The sequence below is a fragment of the Harpegnathos saltator genome, unplaced genomic scaffold (genome assembly GCF_003227715.2).
Source record: "Harpegnathos saltator strain DR-91 unplaced genomic scaffold, Hsal_v8.6 scaffold174, whole genome shotgun sequence".
Taxonomy (NCBI): Eukaryota; Metazoa; Arthropoda; class Insecta; order Hymenoptera; family Formicidae; genus Harpegnathos; species Harpegnathos saltator.
Genome location: NW_020229955.1, coordinates 471729 through 490295, shown reverse-complemented (window position 1 = coordinate 490295; position 18567 = coordinate 471729). Strand labels below are relative to the sequence as shown.

At 42.2% G+C, this 18567-nt stretch overlaps 2 protein-coding genes and 2 long non-coding RNA genes across 11 annotated transcripts in view; 2 read left to right on the top strand and 2 right to left on the bottom strand.

The window, feature by feature from the left end:
* ClC-a (chloride channel protein 2) overlaps positions 1 to 5539 on the top strand; it is a 37433-nt gene extending 31894 nt beyond the window's left edge. For all 7 annotated transcript variants that reach the window (XM_025297306.1, XM_011151699.3, XM_025297308.1 and 4 more), the window contains 9 exons: positions 56 to 290; positions 404 to 566; positions 960 to 1190; positions 1404 to 1627; positions 1735 to 1926; positions 2097 to 2239; positions 2452 to 2629; positions 2716 to 2943; positions 3272 to 5539. In XM_025297306.1, the coding sequence (XP_025153091.1) occupies positions 56 to 290; positions 404 to 566; positions 960 to 1190; positions 1404 to 1627; positions 1735 to 1926; positions 2097 to 2239; positions 2452 to 2629; positions 2716 to 2943; positions 3272 to 3445 (1768 nt within the window). In that variant the 3' untranslated portion in view covers positions 3446 to 5539. The remainder of the gene's footprint in view (positions 1 to 55; positions 291 to 403; positions 567 to 959; positions 1191 to 1403; positions 1628 to 1734; positions 1927 to 2096; positions 2240 to 2451; positions 2630 to 2715; positions 2944 to 3271) is intronic.
* A 32-nt stretch (positions 5540 to 5571) lies between these two features.
* On the bottom strand, positions 5572 to 13606 carry ninaB (neither inactivation nor afterpotential B). Of its 2 annotated transcripts, none has more exons than XM_011151691.3 (10): positions 13388 to 13606; positions 9376 to 9635; positions 9142 to 9288; positions 8486 to 8630; positions 7531 to 7681; positions 7041 to 7270; positions 6756 to 6938; positions 6204 to 6659; positions 6037 to 6135; positions 5572 to 5954 (listed from the first exon to the last, which is right to left on the bottom strand). In XM_011151691.3, the coding sequence occupies exons 1-10, from the start codon at positions 13466 to 13468 to the stop codon at positions 5766 to 5768; spliced, it is 1941 nt and encodes a 646-aa protein (XP_011149993.1). In that variant the 5' UTR covers positions 13469 to 13606; the 3' UTR covers positions 5572 to 5765. The 2 variants fall into 2 exon arrangements, with proteins under 2 accessions (XP_011149993.1, XP_011149992.1); XM_011151690.3 differs by lacking the exon at positions 13388 to 13606 and adding an exon at positions 9796 to 10296.
* LOC105189529 (uncharacterized) lies at positions 12700 to 16667 on the top strand. The gene is made up of 5 exons (XR_850272.3): positions 12700 to 12967; positions 13338 to 13591; positions 14195 to 14360; positions 14822 to 16295; positions 16386 to 16667. It is a non-coding gene; the product is annotated as an uncharacterized LOC105189529 (long non-coding RNA).
* On the bottom strand, positions 16451 to 17697 carry LOC112588213 (uncharacterized). Its single transcript, XR_003112681.1, has 3 exons — positions 17186 to 17697; positions 16729 to 17006; positions 16451 to 16516 (listed from the first exon to the last, which is right to left on the bottom strand). It is a non-coding gene; the product is annotated as an uncharacterized LOC112588213 (long non-coding RNA).
* Between the last annotated feature and the right edge of the window lie 870 nt (positions 17698 to 18567).

The following is an 18567-nucleotide window of genomic DNA, read 5'->3' as shown; positions in this document are numbered from 1 at the left end:
CAGGATCCGCGACCGCGATGGTGATTTTCACGTTTCTCACCTTTCCTTCTTTCAGTCGCTTCCTTTATCCTGGCATCGTGTCGCTCTTGGTGTCATCCGTGTCGTTCCCGTTGGGACTTGGGCAATTCATGGCCGGCGATTTAAACACTCACGATCAAGTTTACGGGCTGTTCACCAATTTCACTTGGACGAAGGAGAACCTCGTCGCGGAAGAAATGAATATCGTGAAGCATTGGTCGACGCCGTATACCGACGTGTTCAGCGGCCTCCTCAGTTACGTCTTAGTCACCGTAAGGCGACTTCTACTTTTACGCGTTTAATTTACGATCTTCTAACTGGTTCGATTCACCTCTTAATAAACCCTCTTAAAGAGGACTCATGAGAGCGAACTTTGTAATTTCAGTTTATCTTTTCCATCATAAGCTCGACGGTACCGGTGCCGTCTGGGATCTTCATTCCTGTCTTCAAGATCGGTGCCGCGCTCGGTAGAGCAGTGGGCGAAGCTATGGCTCTTTGGTTCCCTACCGGTGTGCGCTACGGCGGAATAATCACGCCTATTATACCAGGTAAATAAGTACGAAATTGTATCTGCGATACTCTTCTTTTGATTGATCTTGAACTTTTGATATAACGCAACAACGTCTTTATCCTAAGCTCAATGAAAGTTGACTTACAATGTCCGAATGAAGGAATGTCTCATGTCGCAAAAACAAAAACAGAGAAACATTGCGATTGCGTGCATTTGCGTGAAAAATTTGAAAAAGACAGAAATATTATTATTATTATTATTATTATTATTATTATTATTATTATTATTAATATACTTTCTCTCAATATTTACTGTGTCGAGCAAACATACACACACACACACAATGAATGAAGCTTCAACGTGAAGAAACGCTCCTATAATCGAGGAGCTAATTAATCTCGCGTCGCGTTTATCGCATTATTTTATTTAGGTGGATACGCGACGGTGGGCGCGGCCGCGTTCTCCGGCGCGGTGACGCACACAATATCCGTCAGTGTCATCATCTTCGAGATGACCGGTCAAATCACCCACATTGTGCCAATTATGATAGCGGTGCTAATTAGCAACGCGATTGCCGCGCTTCTTCAACCGAGTATCTACGACAGCATAATCCTCATCAAGAAGTTGCCGTATCTGCCCGATCTGCTGCCGTCCAGTTCAGGTGACTCTCCCCACCCTTTTTCACAATCACGAAATTTTCACGATCAATAAATCAATATATTGCATTAATCTCTCTAATCTCTCTCGTGTTTACATCGCAAAACGTTTCGACGTTAGGATTGATTGACACAAGGTAATCTCTTTCGGACTCGTCGCGAAACTCGTGATTCCGCTTCCCGGTGATTGATCGCACCATCTCATCTTGTCATTGCAGGAATGTACAACGTTTACGTCGAGGACTTTATGGTGCGCGACGTAAAGTACATATGGCACGGTATCACCTATCAAAAGTTGAAGGAGATACTGAAGGAGAATCGCAAGCTTCGCGGATTCCCGCTGGTGGATAATCCGGATTCGATGATCTTACTCGGCTCGATTCAAAGGCTGGAACTGATTAAGCTCATCGAGAAGCATATTGGTCGCGAGAGAAGACTGCAGGTTACATGAGCTTTCTTCCTCCCGTGGAATTTTCTCTCTTTGAACACGTCGCATCCTTCTTGATCTCTGTTCAACTGCTCTATCGTCAACTCTCTATGTCCGCGCAGGTCGCACAGAAATGGCACAAGGAAGCGGAGGAAAGGGCACGCGAGGAGATGGAACGGCAGCTGCGTGAGCAGGAGAGGATCAGAAGACCTTCGAGATTCGAGGTCATACCGGCACCAGACATCCTCAAGATGCAACGGCAGAGTGTGAACGATCTAACGATGTCGGCAAACAATGGCGGTGGTCCCGATCATGTGAGTCACGTTCGCTCACGTTGGCTTTGACGTCAATCCGACACACGGGACTGACTCCGGAGAATCATCAAGCTCAAAAACAAACTCGTTCTCCTCGTTCCTTTGCAATTGTCCGTATTTCCGTGCGTGTCTCGTAATACTAATGTAATGTATTTCTCCTCGGTGCACAGCATACCTTCCACTCGCCGGTGTTTGGCTCGCAACCGAAGAAATCCATCTTGAAGAAAACGAATTCCTTCACTCTAAAGGGTTTCAGTCCACTGGTCAGTCCGGCGGTGACACCTTACACGACCGTCACGGGCGCTGAAAGCAGGCAAGTTCACGTCATCATCACTAATCCGCCCGCTAATACTTACGGACTCAATCAGAAGAAAATTCGATTCGACTTCTGACTGTCAACTTTGACTATCGTAATTAATGAAGACGCACTAATGAAGAAGTGGATGATTAAAGCTATATCCTTGGGATATAGCTTTGAGGAATCGCACGATGTATCCCTGATGTATATGATTACTCATATTGCAGAATACGCCTGGCGTTTGAAGCGATTTTCCGCAAATCCGCCACGTTACAGGATGTAGATCCTGATCCAGATTTAGGGACTGACGGTGGTACCAGACGTGAGAGCCAGGAGGCTTTGAACGTGCCGCCTCATACGCCCATGTTAGCACCCAGTCCAGCAACTTTGAAGAAAGTACAGTTGGTGAGTGGAAACATCACTGGTTAACGCAGCATGCCGCTTCTAGTAATAATAAGGTAACCTACGTCGTTTTCGTGTTCGCCGAACAGCCTCGAGAAAGGGTGATCGACATGTCCGCTGAGGACCAGAAGCGATGGGAAGAAAGTGAGATGGCACTCGAGGTAGATTTCTCGAGATGTCACATCGACCCGGCGCCGTTTCAGCTAGTCGAGAGAACGTCTCTACTGAAGGTCCACAGTCTGTTCAGCATGGTCGGCGTAAACCATGCTTACGTAACAGCTATAGGAAGGCTAGTCGGTGTCGTTGCGTTAAAGGAGGTATGTTTGTGACGCTCGCCTTGTCATATGCCGATACAAATTAAAATGTAAACATTGATAATATACTATTATAATATATATATATGTATATATATATAATTGTAATGATATATTACATTAACATCATATCACATGTATACATATATACATTAATACATGACGATATACGTTTTAATTTATGTAATTTCATTCGAATTCATGTGTGAATTGAAGATTGTTAATTACCATATATATATATATATATATATGTATATGTATATGTATATGTATGTATATATTCACATATATTTTGCGCACATAAAATATTGCGCGATCTTTAATTTCGCAGCTGAGGAAAGCTATCGAAGACGCAAACGCCGGGATCCTGCCTATGCATTCCGAGTCGCTCATTGGCGTGTCGGACTCCAGCCTGGCGAAGAGCGAGACAGACATAGAGAGCAAAAACATCAACACGATCGTCACCATCAGTTCTGTAGACAACGAGAAGGTGGACAAAGTTTGAGGAAACTCAATCAGGCCGAGACGAGATAAACGGGAACATATTGTGATAGCCACGTCCTGTAGCTGGGTCTGCGACGTGGCCCGAAGAAAAAATGCGAGAGCCGTGTTTCAGCAATTTTCCCTCCCTTCCCTTTCGCGTAATTGTCCCCTTCGCGATCCGATCGCAACGTGCCAGGCCAGGTCGCGTAACGACACAATTGACCTCTCAAACACTTCTCTCGTACTTAAGTCTAAGGTGAACAAAAGCTAAACCCCACGGAAAGACGCGAGTGTGTAAGCATAGTATTATCGCGCGGCGCGACTCTCTCAGAATTTCCTATTCATTTCAACGTAACTAACTGACGATTGATATTAAGTATACGCGATTCATTGTCCGCATTTGCGCGCATACATTGTCGTACCGGGTATCTTTATGTCTTATGTCGTGATCGAGTAGGATGTTGTTATATTGTAAGGTAAGCTGTGCATGCGTATGTATATCAGCACGTCGATATTAGCGCACAACGATATTCATAATTGTCATTTTATCGGAGAACGAAGCAAATCGTCTGGCAAACTGTGCCAAGCGCAGGACCGAGTTGTCTTTGGACTCTGCGCGCAAAATCCGCAGCGGTATATATTCGCGAGACTCGCGCGGATGAGAGACTCGCGCGCGTTCACAAAAACAGATGCTGTGAGACACGAGTCTATTACTACTACATAAGCCATAACTATAATTCAGTAAAATCGATGAACGCAGGTGTCGACGAACGTAGGAGCGAAAATAACTCAAAGTGCCAAAAGCGGCGACACACTCGATAAAACGTACACCCACGGTAAACGATTCTGTCCCTTGGAAATTTTCACAAACTGAGAAGTGACTACGTTTCTACACTACTCGCAGCCCATGCACGATTAATAAAATAACTAAAACTTACGCTCGCTTATGGAAGATTGAGGCCTGGTCTGCAATACCATGTCGTAAGTTGTAAGCCGTAAGAATTGGCGAATCACAGTCAATTGTTATAAAAATAGTCGGCTATAATTAGCCAGTTCTTACGGCTTACAGCTTACAACATCTATTATAGATCAGACCTCAATCCTCCATAAGCGAGCGTAAGTTTTAGTTATTTTATTAATCGTGCACGGACTGTGAGTGGTGTAGAGACGTAGTCACTTCTCAGTTTGTGAAAATTTCCAAGGGACAGAATCGATTAGCGTGGGTGTACAATTCATCGCGTCGTGTCGCAGGCTGATCATTTAGGATTATTTTTACGCCAATGTTCCCTTAGCTAGTAATCGTCTTGATATGGTTGTGCCACACTATTATTTATTAATGCGATTGTTGATTATTATTATTTATACGTACACGAGACAATCAATTATCGATATAGATCGAACAAGGCAGCACGGAAGCGCGCAAGATTCTCTCTTTCGTTCGACAAAATACTCAATTATTCGGAAACAAAGATGAAAAATAGCGTCCTATCTCATATTCAGAAGCTACTTGAGAAGAACGGTCATTTTAGTTGACGAGCTCTTCGATGCAGAATTTATTCTAATATTGATCGGAATGGAAATTGTTAAAGACGCTGGAACGAATATTATTTATTTTTCATCCAAAAGAAGATGTAATCGAGATGAAGATTTAGAGGAAAGCAAAAATTTGTTAACCACTTGTTTGTACTGAGATACGAGAGTGACGGAACATAAAGAGCATCTTCCTCTTTAATTCACAATACTAGGTAAACAATTAGTTAGATGAACAATTAGTCAGAAAGTTAGACAAAAGATTATCGTGTATCGCAATTATTACTCTAATAATTTTAAGTTAAGCAATTGAGACGATGTTGTCATTACCAGACTTTGCAGACCGTTATGGTCGTTATAGGCGCTCAGCTAACATCGTCATAATATTCCGCTCCATTGAGTTGACTAAGTTAAAGTCGTCGGCTAAGTTCGAGGCACATATTTTACATTCCATAGGACTAGATCTTTATCATACTAGATTGTATATTTATTACGCCAGAATTGTATACGATGACACCGCGTTCGTCGAATGTAAATATACCGCACATTGTGAGCAAAAAAGACATTAAATAATTTATTACGTTTACTCATTCAACAATATGATGAACTTTGTACTCGTTTTTTTTTTAGTCCCAAGAAGAAACGACAGTTTCTATTCATGCAAACCAAATGTACATAACGCTCTGCGGTCCATACGTACGTTTTATCGAGGTAGGAATGAAACGATAAAGACTCGCTGAAGACATTTCTTACATCACTTTTATACTATAATTTAATCTGCGCGCATAAACATCGTATTTTGCATGCACGAATCAGTTTACACTTGACTGTTTATCCAGGCTGAACCAACCGTGCAGACACTTAGGCGCCGGTCCTGGTGCGTCGAAGGTGGCTCTCGCGATTTCTGTAAATGTCACGGCATCCAAGATCAACAGGCCGACTTGACTCTCGTTTTCCTTGCCCCAGACGAGCGAGCTCACGATAACACCGTCGTCTTCGTCCTGGATAGAGGAGCGAAATATTGAAGCGAACAATCAAGTTCCTCCGTTTTTGCAGCGTAAACGCAACGCTGTTGTTATATACCTTCGCGTAGGGATTTGCTACGAAGATCGGTTCGCTGGGAGAAACGTTCGCCTCCTGCCATACTTTCCTGGTCTTTCGATAAGTGTCGACTTTAATGAGCTGCAATGAAAGAAATCATCCCTTTCGCACTCAATGTCTTTGAGTCTTTGCAATCAGGATATACCGACCTTCGCTGGACTACTCAAGTCTACGTCACTCGAGATCGCGTAGAAGTATCGATACTCTCTACCCACATGGAAGTCGGCGTTCACTCGCGGAGTCTCGCAGCCCAGGTCGCAAAGTAGCTCCGGCTTAACGAAGATCCTGCCGTCGGGGAACAGGTGAGCGGCCGGCTTTCTTCGCAGAGCGTTTCTGTGCTCGGCCCATTTGCGATTTATATCGTCTGTGTTGGAGACTGTGATGTCGTCCGAGTCGTCGACGATCTCGAAGTTCATTTTGTCCGCGTCGTGATCGAGCGACTTGTCGTCGACGTTTCGAAACAGATCCAGGCTCTGATGCACCGTTTTAATTGTGATAAGGTTGTGCTCCGGTGGTGTGTCAGCACACGGTTCTTTCAACGGGAGTACGAAACGCAACGGTCTGCCGCGAAACATGTTCGCGTAATCGGGGTTCTCGTGCATATTCTGCAAACAATGAAAGACTGATGAGTCACGCAATGTGTCGCAATTGCAAACGCGTAGCGCAGCCAAGCCGAGCCAAGCCATGAGATGAGCGCGTACCTTCATCGAATCGATGTACATGCACTCCAGCATTTTCGGGTCCCGATAACAACATACATCCAGAACGACGTAGTCCCTGTCGCGAGTCTCAAATTGGTTGATGATGTGAAGGAAGAAAAAGGTCTCCGCGACGAATGTCTTCACCGTTTTGCCCGTTTCCCTTGATATCACGTGAATGAGTGTCTGATGGAATGGAGACAACATAATGTGTTAAAATTAAAATAACATAATGTGCCGCTAACTGTGTATACGTCAATGATGATTTAGCCTCAAGGATGACGTTACATTTTCGTTTTCGTGCCATTTGAAGCTGTTGACCATCGGTTCTTGTTTAACGTGCACGACCATCATCGAGACCATGGAGATGGCCAACGGTTGTTCCACGATTATGAAGTAGTTCTCGGTGATGCCGAAGGTGTGCATGTACGATGGGTTCAGCGTCCATCTACACGGCACGCTAGCAACGATCGTCGCTTGATCGAACATGGAGAGTTCCTTCTCCTCGCCGAATTCATCTTCACGAAAGGAAAAAGAAAAGCAGAGTAGCATGAGTAACAATAATAAGAATAATGGTACTGCTAAAGGATAAAATGTTGTTTTTCATGACAAATGACAACGACAAACGATGAGACTTTGTTTCTCAGAAGTTGTCTGCTTCATTAATAGAAGACTTAACTTGGTCAAACTTGTGACTGTCTCGGTTTAATCGAAGTTAATTGAAATTAAATTTGTCCTTGATGAAAGAAGGATTGATTACGGAGAGAAAGTATCTTACCGACGGTTACGCGACTGGGATAAAAGCCCACGACGTTATATCGAGGGCCGAGCGGTGTTAGGCTTAGACCTACGTTGTAGACCGTACCGTCAGTCATAACGTGAGGATGCGAAGTGTGATTTACGATATTTACATACTGGGACACGTTCACCTATGTGTGTGTGTGTGTGTGAAACAGTTGTAAAATCAGATTATTTTATGGACAAACATATATAAATACATGTGCCTGCAAACATGTATTGGGTTGGCAACTAAGTGAATGCGGATTTTGTCGACAGATGGATTTTACACTTTCTTTTGTTTCGTTAACGTGTTCAAAGTACCTAACCTATATTTTTTTCTTATTGTTTGGACTTCTACCTTTCATTTAGTACAAAAATTATATCGATTAGTTCTTTAGTTTTGTTTTTATCCCAATTTAAAAATGGAAGAGCAAGACGTGCACTTCAGACTTATTTTATTGTATTATTTCGGAAAAGGCAAGAACGCGTCGCAAGCACACAAGAAGTTATGTGCCGTATATGGGAATGAAGCCTTGAAAGAAAGGCAGTGTCAAAATTGGTTTGCCAGATTTCGTTCTGGTGATTTTTCATTGAAAAATGCTCAACGATCTGGCCGTCCAGTTGAAGTCGATGAGACCCATATCAAGGCCATTATCGATTCAGATCGTCGTAGCACAACACGCGATATTGCAGAGAAGCTCAATGTATCGCATACATGCATTGAAAAAAATTTAAAAAAGCAAATTTAAAATTTTGAATTTTCATTCTTATTTAAAATCCGCAATCACTTAGTTGCCAACCCAATACAATTTATATTGAGTACAGAGCACAAGTGTATTAGAGATAATCTATTAGACGGTAGTTCACGGATTGAAACCAAATTCGGTGTCGAATTAGGCCTCGAACCGCACTCGTGAGATAAAATAAGAAAAACAATTAGAATGTTCATTCACCTTGCCCATGGTCTCCAAGGTCTTCGGGTCGATTCTGTGCATCACCGGTGCTTCTGTAAACGTGTAATATTCGTCACCGAAGGGGTAAACCGAGATCATAGTGTTGTCCGAGAATTTCTCGTCCGAATTGAATATCGTGGCTACCCTGAAACCCAAATCGGTCACGGTAAGTGAGGCGCAAATATAATTTAAATATTTCCAAAGAATCATTCAAATGATTCCATCTTGTTCGATATCATTTTTAAATACAAAGTCCACGTGTGCTTGAGCGGGGCATTTATCTCAGAGTGTAGAACGAGAGAGTATTCACCGCACAAGACCGGAGATGAAAACTTCAAACTTACTGCGAGCGCAAGGAAAATTTTCAAGTAAAATCTCGCGCAGCGGAATATGGCGAAGGCGCCAATTTCGCGATGACTGATCGCGAGACTCCCGAAATCGATCAGTCACACAAAATAGACGCGATAGACTCAGGTTTGCGATAATTCTCTCGATTCTGCTCGATCAGTCTCGATTCGTTCGGCTACTTTGACTTAACTAATCGATGTTTAGTTAAAACTCGATCGATGTTAATCAGTCGATTAGTTTAATTAATTAGTCACGTTCAGTCACGTTTCAGCAGCCTCGCAGTCTCATCCTCGCTGAAGCTTCTTTACCTGTGGAAGATACTTCGACAGGGATCCGGTGTGGCTCTGGTGCCGAATTCAGTCATTACTATCCTCCGAGCGGCCATGTTCTTCTTGTAGACCTCGGTTTGAATGAAACGTCGCTGGTAAGTCACTTTGCCGTCCGAAATTTCGAACCTGCGAATTCACACGAATCGATGAGAGCCGCCGGAGAGAAAGCTGGAGACTTTCGGCGCGTTTTAATATTTGTCGCGACGCACGCACCTGTGCACCAGGGCGGAGCTGTCGAACAGGTGCTGGAAGGTGTACTCGCCCACTTTCAGCTTGCCCGGGCCGTTCCTGAGGAGAGTGCCCTTCAGCCACTTGGGGATGGTGCCGGTGAGCTTGCCGGCGAGCGGCTCGATCACCTCGTGCTCGCAGCTTCTCATCCACACCGAGCTGTCGCAATCGGGATAGTAATTCGCGTTTTGGTCACCGGAATCATCCCCCGCGTCACCGGCTGTCTGGTTTCCATTTTTATCACGCTGCGAACAAGGAGAGAATGAGCGACGCGCACCAAGAAGAACTATTCTTTCCTTTTTTTTTTCTTTTCTTTTCTTTTCTTCGTGAGTAGTTAGCTACTTTTCTGGCTTTCAAGAATATGTATCACTCTCTCTCTCTTGTTCCTCTTTCGGAAAAACTTACGTGGAATTCCGGCGTTTTCGGCTTATTACTGCACGTTACACTCTCGAAAGTATCAAACATGTTCGACTCACGGATTCGCATTTCGTCGGGTGACGTTCTGAGACAAAAGCACTTCATTTTGCAACTTTTCCCGTTCCTCGCACGTCCGATTAGAGCGAAATTCCCACGCGATCACCGTCACGGAAATTTTCTTCTGCCAAATGCCTAAAGCTCGTTAATCTAAGAAGAATAAACCTTTGTCAACTATCGGGATACGAATCACTAAGCTATTCAGCCACTTCGACTACCACTTTAGTTTGAATAATAACAACTAAATTAGAAGCAGCAATGTTTAAAGCAAATCCTTGAGGTTACGCGCGCTCGTCTTCGTCTGCGATAACGTTATTATCGTCGACCGCCATTTCCGATTCGAGCGGCCCTAAGATCGACGAGAGAATCTGATACACCCTTATGTGCGTAAAATCCATCATTCGCGGCGTACGTTTCGACAACGAATGACGACTACGTCGCAGCGCGTCTGTCTGTTGACCTTAAAAGCTAATCTCCCGATAGAATTTTCATCCAATTATCCAGCAACACCAGTTGATCGAAGCCTTTGATGAAGTCACGTGCCGGATTTGCGCGGCTTATTGCGTTGCCGTTGTCTGCCGACACGTGCATCGGGAGAAACGTGACACACTTTCGTCACGTCGACAGATTCAACGCATATCCCAGAAAAAATTGCACCGTGTTCACGCGAACATATCGCGTGTTATCGTCCGGATCATTCAAGTTTCGTCATCACTGGATCGCTTCACTTGGATAAATCAGACGATTTATCCAAGTAAATCAATCAATTAAGGGGACTGAAGGGTCAGATTACTGAAAAATCGTGCTCGTTTCTTGATAATATTTTCTTGATAATATTGACGAACTGATTAAACGTGCAAGAATGAAAATTTTCGATACATTTATATAACATATGAAGAGTAAAAAAAATTTTGTTTATTAACAAATATTCATATAAATATACGTCCACTTAAATTTTAAACGCGTTTCTCTCGAAATTTTATTGTTCAACTTTTTGCAGTAATTTTTGCTCCGAGACTGAGCTTCGTGTCGATTTGAAATTTTAAAGCAATAATATTTGTTCATCTGGCTCTCAGGTGAAGCATGGACAACTCCGTCAAAATATTTCATTTCGAGATATTAATTTTTTTACTGTAAAAGAACTGAAAAATTTGAATTTTTTCCTAATAGCTGCCATTTTGTTAATTTTGTTCGATCTTTTTCTATAGCGCTTCACCGGATAATGATAAGCCTCCTTAAGATTTCTAAACTAAGATTCGCTCTGATCAAATCAACCGAGAGCCGAGATGTTACTGCAAAAGCGACAACTTGAGAAAAAAGGAGAGTATATTTCAGCTATATATACAGGGTGCACGATTTATCTGAAGACATTGAAATATCTCGAGAACTATGCATTGGATAAAAAAGAGTGGTTAATGAAAGTTGTTAGTCTCGAAGGGGGACATCCAATGATATCAAACTCGACCTCCCACCCCACCCCCTGGGGGTGGGGGTTGGGGGCAACTTTGAAATCTTAAATAGAAACCCCCATTTTTTATTGCAGATACAGATTCTACGCCACAAAGTACGTAAATTTTGTCCGAAACTTTTTTTTTGATTCGTGATAGATGGCGCTGTAATCGCAAAAAATTATATTTTCCGCAATTCTCCAGAAATGATCATTAGATTGAGAAATAAAAAATACCTGTTCAATATTTTTAAAGAACATAATAAAAGTTATTCCCCCCATCCTCTCGGGGTAGGGTGGGTGGTAACGTTCAAATCTGCATGACGGTTGCCGGCGATGTCAAATCCGGCGACCTAGTAGGCCAATTAATCGGGCCACCTCTGCCAATCCACCGACCATTGTAATCACGGTCTAATACTTCCCGTGCTGCTATTGAGTTATGCGCTGGGCAACCGTCATGCAGATTTGAATGTTACCACCCACCCTACCCCGAGAGGATGGTGGGGGGAATAACTTTTATTATGTTCTTTAAAAATATTGAACAGGTATTTTTTATTTCTCAATCCAATGATCATTTCTGGAGAATTGCGGAAAATATAATTTTTTGCGATTACAGCTCCATCTATCACGAATAAAAAAAAAAGTTTCGGACAAAATTTACGTATTTTGTGGCGTAGAATCCGTATCTGCAATAAAAAAAGGGGATTTCTATTTAAGATTTCAAAGTTGCCCCCAACCCCCACCCCCAGGGGGTGAGGTGGGAGGTCGAGTTTGGTATCATTGGATGTCCCTCTTCGAAACTAACAACTTTCATTAACCACTTTTTTTATCCAATACATAGTTCTCGAGATATTTCAATGTCTTCAGATAAATCGTGCACCCTGTATATCGTATATTTATATGAGTATTTGTTAATAAGCAAAATTTTTCTACTCTTCACATGTTGTATAAATATATCTGAAACTTTTATTCTTGCACACTTATTCAGTTCATCGCAAAATATTGTCAAAAACAAGCACGATTTTTCAGCAATCTGACCCTCCCCAGTCCCCTTAAGCGACCCAGGTAGAACGGAAAATCACGATGACATCAAAATGACGAGAAAATGACCGAATCATAATGAAAAAATGAGTTTTCCTCATCATTTTGACGTCATCATTCTGATGTCATCATGATTTTCTCTTCTCTTCGCCGGTGGGCATATAATTCGATTGATACTCGTGAGAGGCAATTTTCCCGATAATAATAAGCTTTTCTTTATCATCCTAATCGTTAAAATCCGCTCTACGAATAACGATCCATATTTTGTTGCACTTTATAAAAATTCGATTGCACATTAGGAATTTAAAAAATTTTTCTCTCAATAAGAGAGAGAGAGAGAATGAGGGGGTAGTGAAACATCTACTTTATCAACCATAGTAGTTCCGTTTTGTTGTAATTCGTTTTCCGCACCTATCGAGGGCGACACAGGTCGTTCATCTACTTGCGTTAACCTTGATCTCGGTTCCTCTGTTTTCGGAGAGAGAGACAGAGAGAGAGAGAGAGAGAAGAAATTCGGTGTACGATGAATTTATCGTATTATACACAAAACACTCGTCCGTCAATTTAAAAGCCAGGCACAAGATTACATTGACAAACGCACGCGAACGTTGTCAGGTGCGTCGCTCGACAAGTATCTTTTACACCGAAAGCAAACTTAACCAAAAAGCAAGCGAGAAACGTTCGGTCGACATTTTGAAAGTCACGTACGCTGCACGCGTATATATAATTTGGATATACGTTCTGATGCTCGTTTACTTTACAAATATTTCCAAAATATCATCCTGATTGTCTTTGCGAATACGCAAGCATTTTGAAAAAACATTCGAGATATTTTTCACGGTGATGTCACGTGACGTGACGGGACGTCTTCAAATGTCCCGTTCTCGCGTAAGATATCGTAATATAAGAGGGACATTTTTGAGAATGTTACGCGTCGGATACTCTTGTGCATCTCAGAGTGCATCGTTATTTTCTCCGTTTACAGGAAACGGATCGCGCACTCGGGTCACTCCGTAGTTACCGCGCAGTAGTTACCGGAAACAGGCTGGCGATGTCGCACCATGAAGAAGAAGGTGGCTGGTCGTTGTGCAGCAGCGTTCGAAGTTTCTCGGACATGATCGGGGATAAAAATATTTGGAATATACACAACACGCGAGGACTACGACGTCAACGACGACGACAATGAAGACACGACGTTGATCCCAAACGCAGGCTCACCCGACGACTTCTGACCGTGAGGTAAGATCTTATTGAGTTGAAAAGTCCAATCGCTGAATTACACTCGCGATGCACAACGACTGCACGAAACTGTAATCTACTCTTCTCTGGATCTTAGCCAAGTGCAAAGTATATTCGTGGAGTGTTATTAACAACGCAGTGAACAATATCACCGAGCGTCAGCGCAAATGTTTTCTGTGCGTGTTATCATGTGTGCGCAAATGTTATCAGCGGGATATTTTATTACTCTTTCGCAGATATTAAAATTTTAATGTTTATCAATGTCTTTGGTAAAATAAGATGGGTGCATCGATCGTGTGTTTTCAAAGTTTTTAATAAGATAAATATTGATGCGATATTAAATTAACATTAGCCTTTTCAACATTAGCGTTCACGCAATTGGCCGAATGATAGCGAAAGAAAGGAAAAATGGGCTGTTTTTTCTTATTTCAATATTTTATAAAAATCGATGACTCGATTATTTACTCGTAAGATTTTTAAAGAGAACGATTATCGTGAGAGATTACGTTAAACGTTAACTCCAATCAGCAGAATATGAGAGAAGCCAAATTAGTATTCGCACTCTCCGCACTATTTCTACTTCTCCCTTTGTTTTTCCGTTAGTTACGATGACCGCCATGAAATCGCAAGTGCACGGTATAATTGATGTAGAATGACCTTGTGCGACGCGATCGACCGCACTTGCAAGAAGTTACCAAGCATACCGCTCCACTAAGGAACACTAAGGAACACGAGCACACATGTTTTTTATTGTCAACATTGAAGAAACGTATGTCTTCGAATATGCGTTCACGCAATTGGCCGAATGATAGCGAAAGAAAGGAAAAATAGGCTGTTTTTTCTTATTTCGATATTTTATAAAAATCGATGACTCGATTATTTAACCCGTAAGATTTTTAAAGAGAACGATTATCGTGAGAATTATTATACGTTAAACGTTACAGACAATGTGAATATAACTTTCTTTAGTGCGGTCAACGGTCAATTTACAAATATTTTTCACGAAGTGAACAGACTGTCAAGATCGACGGTAGTCATTTCTCTTACATCGATCTCATGAACTGCGTATAATCTAACGTCGATATTTTGCTCGGCGTCGTTGCATTGCAAGTAGCATTCTGTTTGAAAACGAAAGGAATGCTACTCGCAATGCAGCGATGCCGCGTTAAGTAAGCAGGTACTTGCGCAACGTATGCAAAGACGCTGTCGATTGAACGATAACAATTTTAGCGCTCGCGATTCACTTTATCCATTCACGCTGACGATGCGACGACTGTCACGGTGAACATTATGGATGCGGATATTCAAGTCCATCGAATCATATGAGCTGACCTATTGACACATTGACTGCCGATATGCCAACGATGATACATTGATACATCGCAGCTCGTGTAAGACAAACATCAAAGACTATCTTGGATTATATATGGATGAACGTTCCGAAGAGCGGCTCGTCGCTTCTCGACGGAGGAAAATGTCATAACTCTCATATGTTCGTACGACTAAACAAATTTCGCTTTCCGAGCTTCTGTGCTGGACAAACGCTTCGTTAAACGCGTATCAAGTCGGTGCAAGAGGTTCTCACCGTGTTTGTCGGATAAATTAGGAAACGTGATTATCCAATTTCGAAGGATCGGCGATTTTTACGCAATGAAAATACATAACATGGACCCGATAGTTTTAGTTGTTGTAACGTGAGAATATTTCTTACTCTTATTTTAATACTCGGACTCTCCACGAGATTTTGACAGGGAAAGGATCAATTTTTCGCATCTCTAAACACGAATTGCAAGCTTAATTTTGCAAGTTCGACTCCAAGTTTAATTACAATTGCAATTTTAGCCGCAAGCTCCCCGCAAACTATGCATTACCTCTCGCACCTCGACTCCGGGATATTGCGATTTATTGCCGAATCAAAGCCGTGTGGTGCTGATGTGGTACAACCAGTGATTTACATCTGTATGACTCTCTCTTTCTTTTACACGTACACACACATACGTTAACGCATACGTGAACAGCTGCACGTGCGCGAGAACGGTACATGTGTAAAGGTCGATTCACACTATACGGCACGTGGGCCGTCGCGTACCGGCAACGACACGACAAATTGCAAATGCATATGTTCAATGCACTGTCCCGGTAACTGTCCGTCAATTCGCTGAGTTGCAGTCACAATGGATGGATCATCCAGCGACGATAAATTGGCTCTCACAATCTTATTTTTAGACGAAGAGGAAGCCGAACTGAAAATAAAAATAAAAAAAAAGAAATCGAAAATGGGTACATGCAATGTTAAAAAAGGGAAAACTCGGAGGAGAACATTGGACATTGTTCAAAGACTTACTAAACTGTGACGACAAGTTTTATAGTATTTTAGAATGCCGCAATTGTAAATTGTTAAACGATTTGTTAAAAAATTAATTGAACCTGTACTACAGAAACAAAATGCATCGTCCCGTGAGGCAATTTCACCGACAGAATATTAACACTTTCGCTTAATTTTTCCTGCTCCATCCTCTGCTGCGTCCGTTTTCTATTTTTCTTTCTAGCTTTCTTCTGACAAGTAACACTAGAGAAGTGCCGTACGGCGGTTTTCCTGAAACTTGGCATACAAGTAGTACGTGGAAAACTATTGGACATGTATATTGTTATATCGGCCCGAAAGCCGTTTGAAGGGTAGAAATCACCCTTATCGATTTTGGAGGTAAGTTCGACTATTTTACGAATTATTTTTATGATTGTTGCGAAATACGATTGTTGATGCATCTAAAAATCCCTTCTTTGCGCTTGCCAGGATGAACGACGTGGACGTGATAGGGTTCTCTCATCCCATTGGAGTGCTTTTTGAACGTGAGTCCCCTCGCCTCATAAGGTGCCTGCGTACGTGCCTCGTATCGTACAAGCGACCCAGGCTCGAATCCTACCCTACGGAAAGTTTTTTTATTTGTTTTTAAATTTAAGTGCGAGCGTTAAAAAATTTACAATTTGTGTATAGGAAAAAATGTTAATTTGTATGGAGATTGCGTTATAAATAACTGTATATAGACGAAAAGAAATCAATTTAAAAGAATTAATTATAATAATTAAATAATAGAATTTAATTTTTAACTGAAAAAAAAAAGGGAATAATTTCTCACCACCTCCACGTTGGTTATTCCTGGGCTCGGCAAAGAGTGAGAAAATTTTTATCCTGCATTCTTGGTTTGTTAAAAATCAAGTCGGTCATATTGTATCCGCCATGGAGAATTATCAAAAACTGACTTCGGAATCCATTCCAAAAACCTCTAGATACCAAGTTGCATGAAAATTCAACAATTGTTTAGAAATTCATCTGCCATACTGGATCCGCCATTTGGAATTTTTGAAAACGGTCTTCTTCGTATTCAGTATTCGTATTCAGGGTCCTCGAAAATCCCTAGATACCAATTGTCATAAAAATTAAAACCATTTTGAAAAAATGCGACCGCCATATTGGATCCGCCATTTTGAATTCTTAAAATCGGACTCCAGATTTGTTATCAGCGACCCCAACAACCCTTAGTTACCTGATTTCGCAACAATCGTAAAAATAATTCGTAAAATAGTCGAACTTACCTCCAAAATCGATAAGGGTGATTTCTACCCTTCAAACGACTTTCGGGCCGATATAACAATATACATGTCCAATCCAATGTTCTCCGTGTACTACTTGTATGCCAAGTTTCAGGAAAATCGCCGTATGGCACTTCTCTAGTGTTACTTGTGAGTCAGACCGACGTACCAGCACCGACACGCACCGTCAAAATATTGTTTGCGAGAAGAAGTCGGTCGGTGCCGGTACGCGACGGTCCGTGCCGTATAGTGTGAATCGACCTTTACACTCGCGTGTAAAGCTCGCGGTTTCGCGAGCAACGCGCCACACATTTTTACTCACTCGCGGATGTAGTGCATGCTCGCACCACGTGGTAGTCACGTGCACGAGGCGAGAGGCGTGTCGCGTGAGTGCTCGCGAGCATGCACGTCAATAAAATCGAATTAGTGCCGCTATATACCTGGTGGCTGAAAAACAATGTAAGCGTGTCTTGCACCATCTGTAACGGCGCGCCTCTTTGTCTCGAGCCTCCGAGTCTCGTCGGCTCCGTCATTTTTACATAACGCTCGTTCGGGTAACGCTTGTTGTTTGTTAGTCAAGACATTCTAACGCGCATTGTTGATCGACTGTTGTTAATATTAATTACTTCCTGGACTTACTTTGAGCATTGTCTCCAAACACGAGATAACTCGTGCACCGATCAACAATTCGACTAGGAAGACACGAGTTCTCTCTCGTAACATCTCACAATAACTGTGATTGATTGGTAAAATAGAAAAAAAAAGAAGCCGAGTTTTTTTTTACAAGGTTATCGTCCAAAGGCGAAAGATGATCATTACGAGTTTTTTGCATCACAGAAGTTTAATTTAATGGCATAAATATCACTTCGGCACTTCGGGTAAGACATAAATATCATCTCGTTGACATAAGTTTCCACAGAAATCATCGATATCTGTGGGAAGGGGGATGGGTATGCGGTAATTAAAACAATCTCAAAAACGGTAAACGAAGGTGCTTATTTTTTATTCATTTACGATCGACCTTCTCGTGAACGTACGAGTATCGTGTGTGTGTGTGTGTGTGTGTCGCAAGAGCACCGTTATATTTAATCGCTTGAATTACAATCTTACCGCTTTATATGCCGTTTCTCCGGCTCGTACCTTTATCGTAGGCGAGATGAAAGAGTTCGTTCGCCGTCTCGTCTAATCGGACGTGATGCGTTAGCGTTTGGTCGCTTGGATGTTTAATTTCTTTATCTATCGCAAAAAAAGGACGAGACAGAGAAAAAGTTCTCTCGAGGCGTAAACGGCCACGCATCGCGGCGCGGTCGTTTTGCAAGTCGTTACATTGGCGTATCAATGTCGACCACTTACTATAATGCGACGAGTCGACGGTCAAGGTTACA